General features: G+C 37.1%; 1 protein-coding gene across 3 annotated transcripts in view; it reads left to right on the plus strand.

Moving 5' to 3' along the window:
* Positions 1–17,976, plus strand: part of fam13b (family with sequence similarity 13 member B) — a 48,048-nt gene that overhangs the window by 13,906 nt on the left and 16,166 nt on the right. For all 3 annotated transcript variants that reach the window (XM_042770387.1, XM_042770389.1, XM_042770388.1), the window contains exons 7-8: positions 7,457–7,572; positions 17,237–17,278. In XM_042770387.1, the coding sequence (XP_042626321.1) occupies positions 7,457–7,572; positions 17,237–17,278 (158 nt within the window). The remainder of the gene's footprint in view (positions 1–7,456; positions 7,573–17,236; positions 17,279–17,976) is intronic.

A 17,976-nucleotide genomic window follows, 5' to 3' on the forward strand; every position in this document is an offset into this window, starting at 1 on the left:
GAATCACTTTTAAAAGGATTTTTTTTCCAGCTGATGAACGATAAAAAAATTGACAGCCAATCAGAATCCATCCTGCTGTAACGCGCTCGAGAACTTAAAGCGGCAGACGAGCGTGCACTTAGAATAAAAAGAAGATATCATTCGCTGGTGTGGACGCTAATATCATTATCTTTATAGTTATCGTTCTTGGTGTGAACGGGTCTTAATAATGAATGAGATTTTGCAGCTTTACATTGCCAAACAGGTAAATAGTGTGTCGATAATGCATGAAGACAATAGTAAACACTCAATTGTTCATTTAAAGTGATTTTAAATGTCATCGTCCAGCTCAGTCCATTTCAAATAGTGTCTGTGTAATCAAGCCGACAGTATTGCCAGAAATTAAGTAAGCGAAAGGTGACAGTGACAAGGAACCAAAACTCCATCGGTGACAGAAATGGAGAAACCAGGCTCAGTCTGGGGACTAGTTCTCCTCTGGCCGGACGAAACTAGCATGATGTGGTTTAATTCCAGACTGCAGCACAGGTCAGATTGAGCAGAGAACTCATCTGGTTACTGTGGTCTTGTCCCGTCGACGAGTTCTTTGCAGATCTGTCTCTGGAGCGCATCTAGTTGACATGGTCTCCGCTGACATTCGGGGCTGTAGAGGCCGTGTCTAGGTACTGATCCACCATCTGATCTGGATCTGTATGGGTGACCTCAGAATAAGAATGAAACGGACTAATATTAGCGTAGATGCCATTCTTCTTCTGATGTAGCGAGTAAATCAGCTGTTTTGGGAAGTGTTCCCGGTTCTGGTTTACCTCATTAATGCAGCCCTTTAACGGATTTGAATTATAGAAATGAGATGGTGTGTAATGTGTAAGCCAGGTTAAAGAGATGGGTCTTTAATCTAGATTTAAACTGATAGAGCGTGTCTGCCTCCCGAACAACGCTAGGTAGATTATTCCAGAGTTTGGGCACTAAATAAGAAAAGGATCTGTTGCCCACATTTGATTTTGATATTCCAGGTCTTATCAAATGGACAGAGTTATCACAGAGTATTTCCATAAATATTGACATTTTACAAAATATACATTGATGATAAAAGAGGCCATTATAAAAATATTGGTGACTGGATCAGTTTGCACCCCTAATTGTTAATGCAGTGCTTAAAAATGCTTTAGGGCCAGTTGTACATTGATTTACTAGATCAATAGGCTTCGTGTAAGTCGGTATTAGCTTTATTCCTCATGAAATACTTGCTTAAACCTTGTAAATGCGATATTGCGATTTGAATTTTAAAAGGCGATTATATACTTAAGCTTTGTGTTTGTTTAAAGCTTTTAAAATGTGTGGTGTTTGCCCCAGTTCCAGATGTGAAGCATAGAAAAAGGAAAAGCAGTGTTAGAAGGTTAATATGTCTGCAGTGTTATGTAATGGACCGAAATCCTTCCAAAGGCGTGTCTCCTCCGTTCAGTGTGTCTGTGAGTGTTTGCAGACTGCTGGTTCTCTCACACCAGAGGAGCAGCTGGGATTTGTTTTCTTTGAAAGTGCAGATTGTTTTAAATCTCATTTGTATGACACTCTACATCCTTTTAAGGGCCTTGAGATTTCTGACCTCACCAGACTTTACATATCTGCTTTCTTCATATACACATCAAACAGTTAATAATAAGCTGTAAATTCTTTCCAAGAGACTTCTCCTTCTCCCTTGCGTCAAACTGGCAAAAAAAAGCCCTTTTGTACAAAGACAATACTAACCACAGTTACATAACCGAGTGATGTAAGTTTGGTTCTGGCACCTGTGCTGGTCTCCAGGGACGTCTCGCTTTCATAACAGGCAGAAATATACAGACCTGGGAAAGGTTAATCTAAAAGACATAAACTGGAGAGCCTCCATGCTGTCTAATCTTCATAGGCAGCTGCCTTTTAAGGCAAGATCCTAACCGTCCATGAACTGCTCAAATGACTGATTTATAATGCTTTACGCAGACATAACTCACAACTGATTCCAGTAGACTGCTGCAGGGAGGATGTATTTTTGTAGACCGAAAGCCAGAAATGAGTTAGCACTTTTGGTTTCATCGTTTATGGGTTTTTTTGAATGGGTTTTTGGTTAAATGCATGTCTTAGATTCTGTGGTTAAAAGAAGCTCAAGATATCTTTACAGTTTATTCTACAACATGAAATACATCAGTAATACCCCTTTCACTTTCATATCCTTGTTGAGTTTATAATCACACTTCTATAAACTGTTCTACCTCAGACTTTCAGGGGAAATGTTTTTTAAATAACGAGTGAAGGATTCAATGGAAACTTGATGGTGGTTTTGAAGTGATGTGACCGTTGTGTATTTCATTTATAGCCAATGTTTAGCATCTGATTTCCGGGAGTTGTATTTAGGCTTTCAAATTCATAAACGTTGTGTTGATTTGTGAAGATTATTATGAGGAACAAAGCGTTTAAGAATCATTAACGTTTGTGTCAAATCTTATTTTCTGCAGTAATCCAGAAGCCAGTGGGAAAATCCTATTGGGCTTTCTGTACCGTAACTCCCAGCTTGGCAAACAAAATACGTCATCACCGCAGCAGTTAATAGTATTTACAAATACTGTGTAAATAGTACAGGTGTGGTCACATTAGCAAAACTTTTGCAGAATTTCGGCACAGTTTTGTGGGCAAAAGAGGTCCATTGTCAGTTGTTTAGCGATATATAAACCACAGTTCACACAGATGACTCTTCCAGACCAAGCAGTTACTGTTGGAAAGCACTGGGATTTTGTGTGACTTGAACCAGCTGCAAAATCTGAGTGTGGAAATTTTAGCTACGATTCCTGTTAAAATTACTGGATTTTTGCAAAAAAAACAGTAAATTTTGCTGCCAAATGAAATATTCAGGCCTTCACAACGATGATGTTTTTAAAAGCACAGTAGTTACGAAGGTTATTAAGTTTTGTACCAGAGCACTTGTAAGGCTCTGTGAAATCAGGTTTATTTTTCCCAAATTCCATTATTATTATTTTTTTTTTTTTACAGATTCTGTTTTTCCCCTTAAATTTTTCGGGTTTCCATTTTTGTTTGTTTTTTTAGTTAAAGTTCTGGAGTCCTTTTTAATGGTTAAATTTTATTTTATTTATCAAAAAACATGTCTAATTAAATTCATGAAACTTGTACAATTTAACATCAATTTCTTAAGTTTAGCAAAAATTCATTTAGGGCCCTATGAAGTGTTTTATTTTTTCTCACATTCTGTTTTATTGTTACCAAATTCTGTGTTTAAGCATGTCTAATTATTTGAATGCATAAAAACAACTTAATTCATTACATTTATTTTTTTAAATAATAGGACCCTATGATTAGGGTTATTTTTTTGACAAACAAAGGGGGGTTAACTATAGGGATGGGCGATATGGGCTTAAAAATGTATCACGATAATTTCTGATATTTACTGCGATAACGATATCAATGACGATAATTTAGGGAATCCTGTTTTTTTTTTAGAGAAAAGTATTATCTTTCCTAGTTTTACCCAAAATAGGGTGTTGTGAGCAGTACACACGACTATTTATTTCATACTGGAAGCCGGAGGGGCGCCCTTGCGCAGAAACTCCACATATGCACAGTAGAAGTAATGCTCCAGGAAATCAATGATATGGACAAAGGTATCCAGTGATCGCTGTAGCTGAATAAAACACAGATAGAGAAATATTGACTGAGGAAACCTGAAGACAATAAACACGCGATTGCACAAAATACATGGTCTGTGTTTCTTCAAGCAATCTTGGGTATTTTCATAAGAATAAAGTATATTTATAATGCAATGGTAATCGACATAGCCTTTATCACTGTATATAATGCTATAAAATAGTATGATTTCTGCCTTATTCTGTGATAAGAAACCACATCTGATCTCAAAAAAAGTTATTTGAAACCTGTTATGAAGTTAATATGGAGAAAAAGCACGTCAATAAATAATATCTTTGTTGGACAACAGGTTTGTAAACGACTCATACACATGTAAAACTGTATTGCACACGTGCTACTGTAGTACATTTACTCAAGGCTCAGACCGATTTTTGTCGCACTGTACAGTGTTATCCAAAAACCTGTTCCAGATTGTAGGAGGAGCTGCTCAATTTCCCGTCCGCATTCCTTCACAATCACTCCACACAGTCGCACACAGAAATGTGTCATCAACTAGACTTTATCGTTATTATCGTGGGAAGACTAATTTTTACCGTGTGGGGAGAATTTCAAACTGTACAACTAAAACAAAAAAATATTTGACAAACCAATATAACTATTAAAATTAAAACATGGAAAAAATATGATATGATTATCCCTTGTAAAATTAAAGTTGTAATATTTTTTAGTAGTAGTAGTTGTAATAGATATGATTTTGATGTAGTGAACTATTTTTAATTTATTCGTCCAAAATTTGACAAATTCTGTGATATTCCATGTTATACAGAAAATTCCATTTTTTTGACTGGATTCCGCCATTCCGTCCACGTTTTCCACATCGCTGAAATCATAGGGCCCTGCTCTAGTCTGCTTGTAGCAGACCCACACGCTCCCTTGAAGGATAGATCAGGTTGAAACAGAAGATCTTATTGGCCTCAGTATGTTCCAGTGCAGACATGCTTGGAGGTACTAGACATTACAAAGTCCCGACTGCTGAGAAGGATAAGAAACAGAATTGCATAAGAACTGCCTGAGAAACAGAAGGGACAGCAACAAATGTAAGCAGCAGGGGGGGGGTCCTGGGTGACCTATCTGGATTCAGGCCAGTGCTCAAGGAGCTGGCATATGCTGAAATGAATACGGGCATAAATCACAGCTTTATATCTAAGCGTGTCCCGCTCCCGAGACTCTCCCAAACTCTGATCGTATGTCTCATTGAGAAGAGATGGAGCTGTCTTGTGTAATTGTTTGGCCCATGTCAAGGTTGGCATGCTTTAGCATTGAACTTGACTAGGCAGGGTTTGTTACATAATCTTGTTCTGTACCTAAAATTAAATAATTTTGGGTGATAATTACATATCACTAAGAGATTAGACTTGGGTCAGAGGTGGACAATGTCCTGTCCATACAAGGATGCATGACTTATTATGAGCAGCTCTGATTGGAGACCGAGCCCTAATCTCCCTAGCAACACTTGTTGTGTGTTTATCATTCAGTCTCTGGTGATTATAAAAAGCTTGTGTCCTTTTGTTCTTCTCATTCCTGTTTCTGCCCTGAAATATTCAGACCTGACACACAAAATAAAGCAGGTCACCGTACCATGCTGCAGATCTTTCAGCACACAGTTGCTGAGCCTGTTTTTCTGATCCTCTGAGGCTGTGAGATGAGCTCTTCACTTGTGTGGGTTGTTTTTCCACTTCGGTGTGTGTATGTGTCTGCAGATGTTGTTGTGTAATCTGGAGGCTGCACATTAACAAAGCCTCTGAGGCCAAACGAAGGCTGAGGTTCTGCATGCTTCAGCTTTCTGGAGGTGTTAAAACATCATGGATGAAGCTGTGAGGATGTTTCTCTTCCCTGGCTGCAGCGTCTGTGCTTAAGACTACGTGGGCTTGTTTTGAAAACAGAAGAGAGGCAGGGGCCATTTCCTTCACATCTTCACATCTTCCTCCACATCAAATTTTGCTTTGTTGATTTTATTAAATTGTGTCCATTGAAACATCTAAAAAAATCTATTCTATATCAGTCCACAAATTAATAATAATAATAATAACAATGATATTATAAATAATAATAATTATTATTAAATTATAACAAAATAATAATAATAATAATAAATAATAAATAATAATAATAAATAATAAATAAATATAAATTAAATTATAACAAAATAATAATAATAATAATAATAATAAATACTAATGCTAATAATAACTATTATTGTTGTTGGCATTGTTATTATTATTAGTTATAATAATCACAATTAATAATAATTGTATTAGTGTTTTATAATTGTATAGTATTATTATTATTATTATTATTATTATTATTATTATTATTATTATTATTATTATTACTGTTAAGTTATAAGAAATAGAATAATAATACATACTACTACTACTAATAATAATAATAATAATTGTTGTTGGCATTATTATTAGTTATATTAAACAATAATAATTTTAGTAGTATTTTATAATTTTGTATTATTATTATTATTATCATCATCATTATGATTATGTATTTGGCCACTGATGTTATTACTGTTATTAATTCTGTTGATTAAAAAGAAAACAGGAGGACAGATCATTACAAACATGCCGCTGCATGGAGGCATCATTACGCATATTTACTTTAATGCTTTTGGCACCTTCATCCAAAAGCAGTCTTATCCAGAGTGACTTAGAATGCATTAAAGGTGCACTTTTATGCTAGATCTTTACATGCATGTGTATTTTGAGTTGTTGTTGCTGAATAATTACAATGCATGGTTTTGGTGTAATTGCATTGTCTTCCTGAGAAGGCAGAGCAAATCAAATGGCGAGATCCCTAAGGATTCTCACCTCTAAAATACGCAGTATGATACAGTCTGGAGAAATAAAGACAGGTGGGATGAAAGTTCCTAAAATAAAATGGCTTAAAAATTGCAGAATCTGGAGCTTCAGTGTCCAAAAGATAAATGAGAGTGAACCTTGGCTGTAAGCGTATAGAGATGTGTGAAAATACAGTCATCCTCCGAGCCTTAGCAGCCGTTCTGCACGCCGCATGTGACTCATATCTGCACGGATGCTCAACAACAGCCCAATCAGATGTGGAGGGAAATGGTTGCTATGGCAACAAGGCATCGATACTGCAGCAGGTGCAGAGTGCATTTGATTGTGTGCTAGTGCCAAAGTTTGTCTGATATTAAATACTGTCAGATAGAATTTTACACACGGATGTGTAGCCCTGAACATTATGTGCCAAGGTTTGAATGCTATTTGAATTTCATCAAAACCTGTTTTTCTTATGCACCATAGACTTTTGTTACGTAAGTCACTCATGCAATCAGGAAAACCACACTAGTAATAAAAGCACGCACTCCGATATATAAAGATGAATGAATTGACCGGATGAATGAACATTTAACATACTACATTTATTAAATGTTATATTTAAAATACTTGCTTAAAATAGATCATTTTAACAATTGTATCTACTTCATAACATCAGGATCCATTGCAGCATTACATAAAATCCTGTAGTTATCACCAGTGTACGTGTGATGTCATGAGTAAGCAGTTGCACCCACAGCGTGCGTGTGATCTCGTATGCATGCGTGTAAATTAGGCTCCCTGCTGATAATCGGCTTAGGTGTGGGGTGTTGCATAATGTCTGGATCTCACAGGGGGGGCGTAAAATGTTGACATGTAATGTAATACTAATGATGAATTAATGCAATGAAATAAATGCTGCTGAAGTGGTGTCAGCAGGCATATGATATTCATATTTCCCTCTCTCTCTCACCCCATAGATCACTGAGCTCCTGGAGGAAGAGAAGTTGGAGGCTTGCGAGGAGCTCCCGCAGGACGGGGAGGATGGTCCCTCCACCCTGTCCCCTAAACATGCCCATGTCACCCCCTCCTCCAGGTAAAAGCAGTTTTAGAAACATCTTCATCTGGGATCTGTCTAGTCTGTGATCCCTCCCAGGCATCTCCCTGTGCAATATAATATGTGTGTGTGTGTGTGTGTGTGTGTGTGTGTGTGTGTGTGTGTGTGTGTGTGTGTGTGTGTGTGTGTGTGTGTGTGTGTATTTAAAGTCACAGTTGTACAGGCTCTTGATGTGAGTCATTTGATTGGGTTAATGTACCAGAAACCAAAAAATTAGGTTCATTAAGTTGTTTTTGGAGGTGCATTTATAAGGTGATTTTTAATTTAGAAATAAAAGGATGTTTTCTGTAATTCACATAATTTAGAATGACATAAATTAGGCAGTATTCCATTTTTTCCTGGTTATTTGCTATGAATTTATCTGTCCGAGTTTAATGCTGTACCCTAAATGGGAGTTGACTTGAATGAACAAAAAACAAGTTAACTGAACAATGCTTTTGTGCCAGAAAAATATGCCTCTTTAGTGTAGCTTCAGTGTATTTAGCTACTTTTTTGTTTGCATGTTGTAGTGTAGAGTACTAGAGTAGAGTAGCTTCACTGTAGCTTAGCTGCTTTAAAGGGGTCATATGATGCAATTTCAATTTTCCCTTTCTCTTTGGAGTGTTAAAAGCTCTTGGTGCATAAAAAGATCTGTAAAGCTGCAAAGACTAAAGTCTCAAATCCAAAGAGATATTCTTTATCAAAGTTAAGAGTCATCCACGCCCTCCTAAAATGGCTTGTTTAAACGCGCCCCCACATCTCTACATCACTATGTGGGAAGATTTGCATAACGCCGCCCAAATGTTCACGCAAAGAAAGAAGGCGTAATTTTAATTCTCGCTGTTGCCGGCGCTCCCATGTTGTGGAGTCCCTGTGTGTTTCGTTGTGAAAAAGAAACTACTTTGTTTGGTCTTCCAAAAGAGGAGACAACTAGAAATCAGTGGTTAAGTTGTATATACAACACTGGTTCAGAACAATTCAACCCAAATATTCAGATGTGTGTTGTGCAATTAATGGAGGATGAGGATTGTTTCCTGAACCTGCAGAGCAGCCTACAACGCGTCTGTGGCACAAAGGCTGTTCTATAAAGTGAGGCAGTTGTTGTTTCTCAGATCACAAATGCAAACATGGTTTTATGTTTACGCAGCGCAATACACAATGCAACGCGTAAAAAGACAGTATAAGTCATTATAATCAATAGTTATGTCCCCACTGGATGCAACAAATGCCTCGTTTGTAATGGGTTTTATTGGTTTTGTCTCGTCTAGTGATGTCTGGATCGTGAACGAATCGTTCAATTTAACCGGATCTTCTTTGTGAACCGGTTGAACTGAATCGTTTGAAACGGTTTGCGTCTCCAGTATGCACTAATCCACAAATAACTTAAGTTATTGGGTTTATAAACTTTTAGCTTCCGTAACACTGGTGTCCCTGATCCTCATCTGCCCGCTGCATTGAGACCCATAACTGACCTATCAGCCGTCCGAGCCGTGATCTCTCTTGGCTCTTTGTTGCTCTGAAGTCGATCGGGACACGCTTTCAGAGGGTGACTTCAAACCCACAGTGTCCTTGATGCCACGTTATAAAGCTAGCACTTCAGAGCCATATCAAGTCAATGAGTCTGGGATCTTTTTTTACGTGTAGCTGTTTTTATAGACATGCTCTAGATTTTAAACATGGTATGTAAGGGTGTGGATGAGTATGATTAATGGCTTTCATTAACCTGTAACTCTTCCCATGAGACATCGGGGGGGTCTGGGGGGTCTGGTAAGGTAGCACAAAATGGATTGGTGGCATGTTTCTGTCTGACACAAGCTAAATTGGATAGATGTTTTGGATCGAGACTAAATGGAGAGAATGTGAAACGTTCGTGACTCAGGTCAGTGATGATAAGGTAACAGTGTTTGGACAGTCGCTCCGTGTTTAAGGTGATTAAATGCTTTAACCTTTAATCCTAATAAAGAAACAGCCATGAGAGTTGGCATGTGTTAAAACAACATTGAGAAATCCCTGCTGAAGCGAGACGGATTTATATTCTTGCATTCTTTCCAAAAAAATTTATTTGTTTGCTCTGCTGCTGTCATTGGTTTGTTCCATTAACCGCTCCCTTCTAAGGGTTCTCAGAAGTGAATTATTTATAACATTCATTGGCATCAACTGCATCATGGAAATAGCATACAAGAAACTTTATTCACAATTGATTTTTGATTTTGACGTTACTTTTCTATTAATGTGACACTAATAAATGTTGAAAAAATTTTTTTTTAATTATTTTATTTAGTATTGAACTAAAATAAGCTACTGTTTAAAGGATTGAGGTGGGTAAGATTTTATAATGTTTTAGAAAGAAGTCTCTTATGCTCACTTAGACTGCATTTATTTGATCAAAAATACAGTAAAATTTTGAAATATTATTATAATTAAAAAAATCTGCTTTCTATTTTCAAATATGTTAAAATATAATTTATTCCTGTGATACAAATCTGATTTTTCAGCATCATTATTCCAGTCTTCAGTATCAAATGATCCTTCAGAAATCATTGTAATATGCTGATTTGCGGCTCAAGAAACCGTATTATCATTTCATATTATTCTTTTATTATTGTTTCTAATTCATTTCTTACTCAGCAGAAGCAGTAGTGCTGCTTAATATTTCTGTTGAACCCGAGATGTATATTTTTCAGGATTCTTTGATGAATAGAAACGGTAGAATAAAAGAATAAAAAAAATTGTAACATAATTAGTTTTTACTGTCACTTTTGATAAATGCATTATTTTTGATGATAAAACTTACTGACCCCAAACTTTTTTTTTAGTGTATATTTTTAGTTACCTTCTTTTTAGTCAGCATGTTGCAATGCATTCTGGTATTTCCTTTTCTGTGTAGGACTGCCTTTGAATAAGAATAAAATTAGGTCTTAAAAGGCAGCATAATCTTATGCGTATCTTTTAAATCAGTCTTATGAAAGTGAAAGTGACGTGACATAAAGCCAAGTATGGTGACCCATACTCAGAATTCGTGCTCTGCATTTAACGTCGTGGTATTGCAGGCCCGAGACTCGAACCCACAACCTTAGGGTTAGGAGTCAAACTCTCTAACCACTAGGCCACGACTTCCCCCTTATATAGTGTTGCATAAAAAATGATCCTCACCAAAACAAGTTCAGATCGTCTTCTGTGAGTGGCAAAGCTCCAGACGCCCTGTCTGTCTACTAGTATACTAGTATTACGATCTTGGGTACACTTTGCTAATCCTGCGCACTTTGAAGTGTTTAGTCTCTGCATGAACAGCTTTGGATGGCAGCTGCCTCAGTAATTCCAAGTCAGACATAAGCAAACACCATGATCAGCTGGAAAATGGGCGGAGCAAAGCTGCTAATTAATATGCGCACATCTAAAAGCTCTGGGTCTAATAAGCTGTTCATCAGTGCCAGGCTTTTAGAAGATTCGCCCATAGCTCTTTCCAGCACAAAAACGTCTGGACATATTTACAGAATTTCTTTTCAGTAGTTTCGGCAAATATATGAAAACATTTGGACATCATTTTTTTTTCTTCCAAATCCCCTTGAATAAAGGGTACAGTAAAGCCTGCCATATTGAATTATTTGATTATTTTCTGATTTATTTCCTAATGCCAAGCATTACAATGGCTGTTTACATTGAAGCTTTAAAGGAAAGGTCGAACAAAACAAATCATTTAATTGAAAATAGTTTGTTTGGCTGCAGAAAACTTGAGTGTACCTTTTAAAAGTAGGCTATGTCATAACCCTTTTAAAGGCCATTCTTGGCTTTTACATCGTAAACTCCCTTAAGGACATGGACCATGTCACAACAGAGGCATACAGAAGCATTGTTTTTTTTTTTGTTGTTGTGATGGTATCTCTAATGGCCTGTCATCCACAGCAGTTACAGATAGCATTTTATAGCTTTTATAATGTTGCGAGGCATTTTTGCTATGTCAGGATAGTAAATAATCAATGATTAACTTCAGAGAATGCAATTTCGAGAATAAACAAAGTGCTATAAATGCTTCCCAAGCTGTCTTTTCAGTTTCCATTTAAGTAGTTATCATGTTTGTAAAATTGCTTTATGCTTCTCAAACCATCAGTCAACATATGGTCTCGTATACTTGGAGTCAGAACGGGTTATCCAACAATCGTGTGTATGTAGATGATACAATGAGGAAAAAGGGTCAAAGCGTCTGTATTCGGTGGCATCTTGAGAAAGAGCAGCAGGACTTGTTTACGTCGCACATAAAGCTAAATATAAGCGCTGCAATGTATCCTTCACCAGCTATGGAAAATACTTTTCACACAGCCCTAAAATAAGCATAAACAGACTAAAGACCTCCAAAAATGTTTTACATGATTAAAACACAGTGTGAACGTTTTTGATAGCATTGGTCTGTAGGTGAAAGGGTCAGTTACTACTTTCACACTGCCTAAAGACTGCCTACACAGCTTTACATTATAGACAGAGAGGCCATCATAGATACTTTCACCCTCACTGAGCATTCCTTACAGATGACTGTAGTTTAAAATAACGGTTGTTCACCCTAATATTGATAACTTGATGACTTACAAAGTGACTTTCAAGTTGTATGTGTCCTGGGAATCGAACATGCAACCTTTGTCTTTATGTTGCTAGTGCTGTCATCTATGGCTGATGATATATGGGTCAACTTTTTAAGCAATGTTGCCATCAACGGGCAACCAGGTGAGACACAGGCCCACGACCGATCTAAAGTATCCAGATAGAAATTTGTTACCAATTCTTAATGGGAAAGTGCTCAAGCAACATAGCTTAAAAAAAAATTGTCCCGCGTATCATCAGCCGTACCATTTGAGCTAAAGGAGCACTAAATTCCAGCAACAATCCTCCTGGAGCACAATAGAGATTAGGGATGTAACATCTAACCACGAGCCTGTTTAAAATCGATTCAAATATGTGACGTTTCAAATCGGTTGAGATGCTAAACAAATCGCGATTCATTAAGGGGTGGGAGTTTATATAAATGCATGTCTGAGGGGAACTTACTGTCTTTAGAAAAGTTTAAAAAGTATTTTTTCTTTTCATCTTGCCTCTGTATAATGCATATTAAAGTTCATAAGTGCTGCGCTGCTTTCGTTTACAGCAGACACCAAGGAAACACTTTAAGCTCCATCTACTGGCAGAGAGTGAACCTGCGTCTCGTTCAGCTCGTTCCGCTGTTTTCTTGCAGATATTTTTATGTATAGTTTCACAAAACTGAAGTCAAACTATTCTGTTTTTGCTTCAAAATTTCTAAATTATACAATCTAATTTAAATTAAAAACTGCTCATGTTGCATGTATGCAGCATCTTTGTTTGGATCATGATTAAAATGCAGTGGTTGCCTCTAATTTTAAATGGAAAGAGCACAGACAAAGCCTTATTTTGTTTATATGGAGAGGTTTATTTTATTTTTGTTACTTATTTGATTTGGGGCTTGTTTTAAAATTTCAATTTAGTTTTGTTATTTACATGTACATTCTAATTAAAATTTTGTCATTTAGCAGACACTTTTATCCAAAGCGACTTACAAATGAGGACAATAGAAGCAATCAAAACCAACAAAAGAGCAATAATATGCAAGTGCTATATTAGTATATTATTAAAGTTATATTACAATTTTACAAAGAAATGTACAGCATTTTGTCCAAGCAATAATAAAAGGACACATTTAATTCATAATTTCTCTTAAATATAATTTTGTTAAAAACAAAAAAAATTTATCGAATCGAATCGTGAAATCAAAATCGTGAATCGAATCGTGAGACATCCTACCACCTGAGCATGTCGAGCAGCAGGCATAACACGCTGGGAAATTTGATATTGGCTGTGACCAGGCTATCAGAGTACTTGCAATGTACAACATCTGTATGACTCTACCATCGTCTGTATCTCTCTTGTTAAATGAGGTTTCTCGTTCTCATATTACCTCATCAAAATTACATTGGGAATGACAACTATCTGAAGTGGAGCCGCCTTATTTTGTTTCCTGCTAATTTATACACGCAGGAAGTGTGGCATGTACATGTTATTTTTCTCATTAGAAGGACACAAATAATACAAATTAAAAAAAAAATTTTTTTTAAGCATGACTTTTAATTTTGATTTCAATGTTTTTATCCGCCGGGATATGAAAACCTATTAAGGGTTAAGGCAGCTACAGCCATAGATATGGTTACAGAGATCTGTCAAAGCACATTAAAGACAGACAAAACCGTCATTTGTTTGAATTTTATTATAAATTGACAGAATATATAAAAATGAGTGGGGGGTTGTTTTTCATGCTCTTCTCTATGTGATTACAATCAATTGAAAGCTTTCAAAAAAGACACAATAAGTCATAATAAATAGTGATCCAAATGATTTTTATGCCACATTTTAAGTCTTCTAAAGCCATATGATGGTTTTGTGTGAGAAACAGACCAAAGTTTAAGTTGTTAGTGAGCAGGACGGTAGAATCAGTGAGTTTTGAATTAAATGATGACAGATTTGAAGATGACATCCGTGACGGTATGCACGTATTTATGTGTCATTTCATCAGTCGATGATTCCTTTAACTGTAAACGGCTGTGCAGTAAGGCGTGAAGAATGTCTGTTGTGTGGACGGGGTTATATAAAAGTCTAACAGGTGTTTGAGTTAAAGGGAGGGAGTGCTCTGTCTCTGTGTGTGTGTGTATGGAGAGACGATTGGCCCAGAGCACTAGCGACGAGGCTGCGTCAGACGCTCGTGTATTTAAGCAAGGGTCCAGCGTTTCCACTGCAGCACTTTTTAGCAGAGTGCTTGAGTCTCACACACAGGCAGACAGCACATACAGGACTCCGCAGAATGAGCGCCGGCAGCCTGTGTTTGCTCTTTGACCTGCTCATCCAGACTTTAGCACCACAAAGTGCCCAGTCAGGATAACCTTACGCCCACCGTAAACAACCAGAACGGCTCGTCGACGAGAACCAAACCCAACAACATGGCTTGTCAAGTCCTTCTCCACAGGTAATGTTTCAGAGGAGAAAATCTGTAGAGATTCAGTGGAAAACAAGCTGGGGGTGTTGCATGAGAGAGGCTGTGGGTGAAGCTCTTAAGGTGGATTGTTTATTGGTTTTCGACCAAGGCTGCATGTGACGTCCACTGCCTCTCAGATTGCATGATGAAAAGTCCTGCTAATTTATGCAACATTGCTGATGAAATGGGATTATTTGGTAAAAACGAGAGATGCAGGTTCGGGCAGAATTGTGAAACTGATGAATCACTCCATGATACAGCATTTCATTCACAACCAAAGAGTGCCCTGTGTGTGTGTGTGTGTGTGTGTGTGTGTGTGTGTGTGTGTGTGTGTGTGTGTGTGTGTGTGTGTGGTGTGTTCGTTTGTGTGTGTTTGTTTTTTTTTTTTTTTTATATTAGTGTTTTGGCCACTGCTGCTGATAAGATGAAGCGCAGAGTCAGAGGAAGCCATCTGTCTGTAATCATTTTAAAGCCTCAGCTGATCTCATAGTGAAACAACATATCACTTTTAGCTCCGTCCACTCTTTTTTTGTCTGCTTGATTATTCACACTTTAGCCCTAAAGACAACATGAAGCATGTTAGGGTGTCATGCTGTTGGTTAATACAGTTTTGCATGCCGTATGGTAATGTCAGCAAAAAAATCTGTTTAAAGGCACAGACAGTTGTTACATATTGGCTCCGTTTACAGCTAGCATTAGCATGCATTTTCATTAAAGCGGTGTGTTATGGGCTCTGCTCTAGCAATATCAGAGGTTTTGCTGGTCTTAAATCAGAGCAGAAAGCCTTAAATTCATAAAGTCATGGCATTAATTGTTGCATGCACTGCAAAAACAGAAACAAAAACAAACAAAAAAATCCTCCTCAGTATTTCTGTCTGGTTTTCCAGTACAAATATCTAAACAGCCTTAAATGAAAATGTGCTTAATTATGAAGCAAAAAGAAGTCTTGTTTTCTGAGGAATTAAACAAAATTAATTTATGCTTAAAACAAAGAAGAAATATCTCAAGTGAGGTTTGCAAACTTGTTTTCCCTTTCAATCAAGTTGATTTTTTGTGCCCATTGGCAGATATTTGTTTTGTTTGATATAATCCCTTTTTGAAATGCATGTTAATGTGTAAAGAAGGGCACTTTTTTATGTGCATTGCACAATTAGACCAGGAGCATTTTGTTTTGTGATGCACTGATATTTTGGTTACAATGTAGATTTAATTTATAATTGCCATTTTTTTATATTAGTGGCCCATTGGTTGTACATTTTATTAAAATGCATTCAAACCATCACAGATGATCAATCATATCAGTTATTGATCATAAAATAAATATTTTCTATCAGTATTAGCCAAATGTCTCTGTATCATGAATCAGTGTTTCTCAGGCTGAATGATTATCACTAGAGTTCAGGTGAGAAGAAATGAATGGAAGGACGTTACAGAAGGTTCTTTATTAAAGTGCTTCATGCTGAGTAATGCATTACTGTAACTGCCTCCAGAGCTCTGTGCGAGCAAGACACCCGAATACGTCTTAAAGAGGGCTCACTTTGTCCTCTGTTGTGATATCGAGCGATGCACTTTTAATCAGTGCTGACTAGGACAAAAAACACCCAGACATTTTTCAAAAAGTGCTCCTCTAGTCTAGTTGCCCCAGCAGCCGTTTGCTTTCTCCATGACACTTCCTCTTTTAATAGCTGTACTGTTTTTAAATAGGCTGTCATTTCTATGTGCCATAGATCTACATTAAGTTAAGTGAGATGATTAATTCAGTCTAGGAGTTTTTACAAAACTTATACTAAGTATATAGTATTAGTATTGGTATTTTTTTTTCTTGGTTTAAAGAACATTTTGAAGAACCTTATTCCACTATAAAGAGCCTTTTGTGAAATGGAAAGATTCTGTGGAGGTTCTTCATGAATTAGAATAAAGTATTAGCTGGTCATGTAATTGTATCTAATATTTGTCTAAAGTGTTGTTCATTATTTTAGGGGGGGATGATGTAGTGGAAAAAGTTACTTTTAACATGAAATTATGAATGAGGAAGGAGATCTCAAAATCTTAAAATCATAAAAACTGACAAATAAAAAAAAAAAAAAAAAAAGACTGTAGTTTCTAGAACGTGTCATGATTTTGGGATGACGTGGGTTGACATAAGCCTTCCTAGCAGCCTAGAGAGCTTAAGGGGTCAAGACATCGTACCACAGACCACGCAGCTGCCTCACACTTGTCATGTTTCTGCATACGCTCGTTTGTGTGTGTTTGTGTGCTGATCTGAGCACCTGTTGTATCAGATAAGGCCTTATTTGTTCCTACCCCAGAACCTGACACGGGTGCTAACAAGTAGCAGGCAGCTAGTGTTATGAAAGCAAGCGTTCCTAGCATGTCTGAATTTGTTCATGGGACAGCAAAGTCACCCTGCCCCCAATTCCTCTCAGATTCCCGCTTCCTGACACTCCTGACATTTCCTGTGGCCTTTACAGGAAATGAAAAACCATGTTTTTTTACAGTGTACGTGACACATGAAATGTATGCTAAATGATGCATCTTTCCCCGATGGCACATAAGCGTTATTATATAAGGATGCTGGGTAGGAAAACTCATACAGTTAGTCATCCTAATGTTTCCTTCCGTTTCCTCTCTTTCCAGTTCGCACATTTCTTCCATCAGCATTCTTCCAGGATCTGCCGCGTAAGTGTCTGCTTTTTCTTTTTTTAAAACAGTTGCCATGGCAACAATAGAAGCATGTGAAAATAATTCATACCATTTTATTCTTAGAAGTCTCATCTAGAATTAATACGGTTTGCACTGAGTCTTGTTTGTTCGCTGAAATTAAGGGCATACAAGGCCTTTCTTTATCCAATAAGTCCATTTGAAGTTAATTTCGCTGACGTTAATTTGGACCATATGCAATTATCCCCGGGTCTAAATCAGATTTGTTGACTCAAAGGGCCACAGTATGCAATAAACAGACCTTTTAAGTGGACAGAAGGCAAAATTTAGCTGAACAAATGTGATTATGGTCTTAAAAACAAATAAGGAGGCCATGAGAGACCGTCTCGACTTTGTGACTTCAGAAAAATAGAATTGAAAGTGGAATTCTGTCAAAGTACTATACGTTGATGACATTCCCCTAATTGTGTTTATAATGAAAGAAACTCACCATCACATGAAGAACAATGAAAAAAAATCATTCAGTAGCTTTTAGATACTGGCCAATTGCTTTTCAACTAAGCCTTGGCTATCAGAAGCATATTGTGGCAGCAGGAAGAATATTATCCAATTTTGAAATGGCCTCGGAGAAGAAAATGCATTAAAGTAACTGAACAGCTTCAGGAAAAACTAGTGTATCTAGCCATGAAATTCTGCAGCATTAGCGAACAGAGAGC

This window comes from Cyprinus carpio, chromosome A14, assembly GCF_018340385.1.
Source record: "Cyprinus carpio isolate SPL01 chromosome A14, ASM1834038v1, whole genome shotgun sequence".
Classification (NCBI taxonomy): domain Eukaryota; kingdom Metazoa; phylum Chordata; class Actinopteri; order Cypriniformes; family Cyprinidae; genus Cyprinus; species Cyprinus carpio.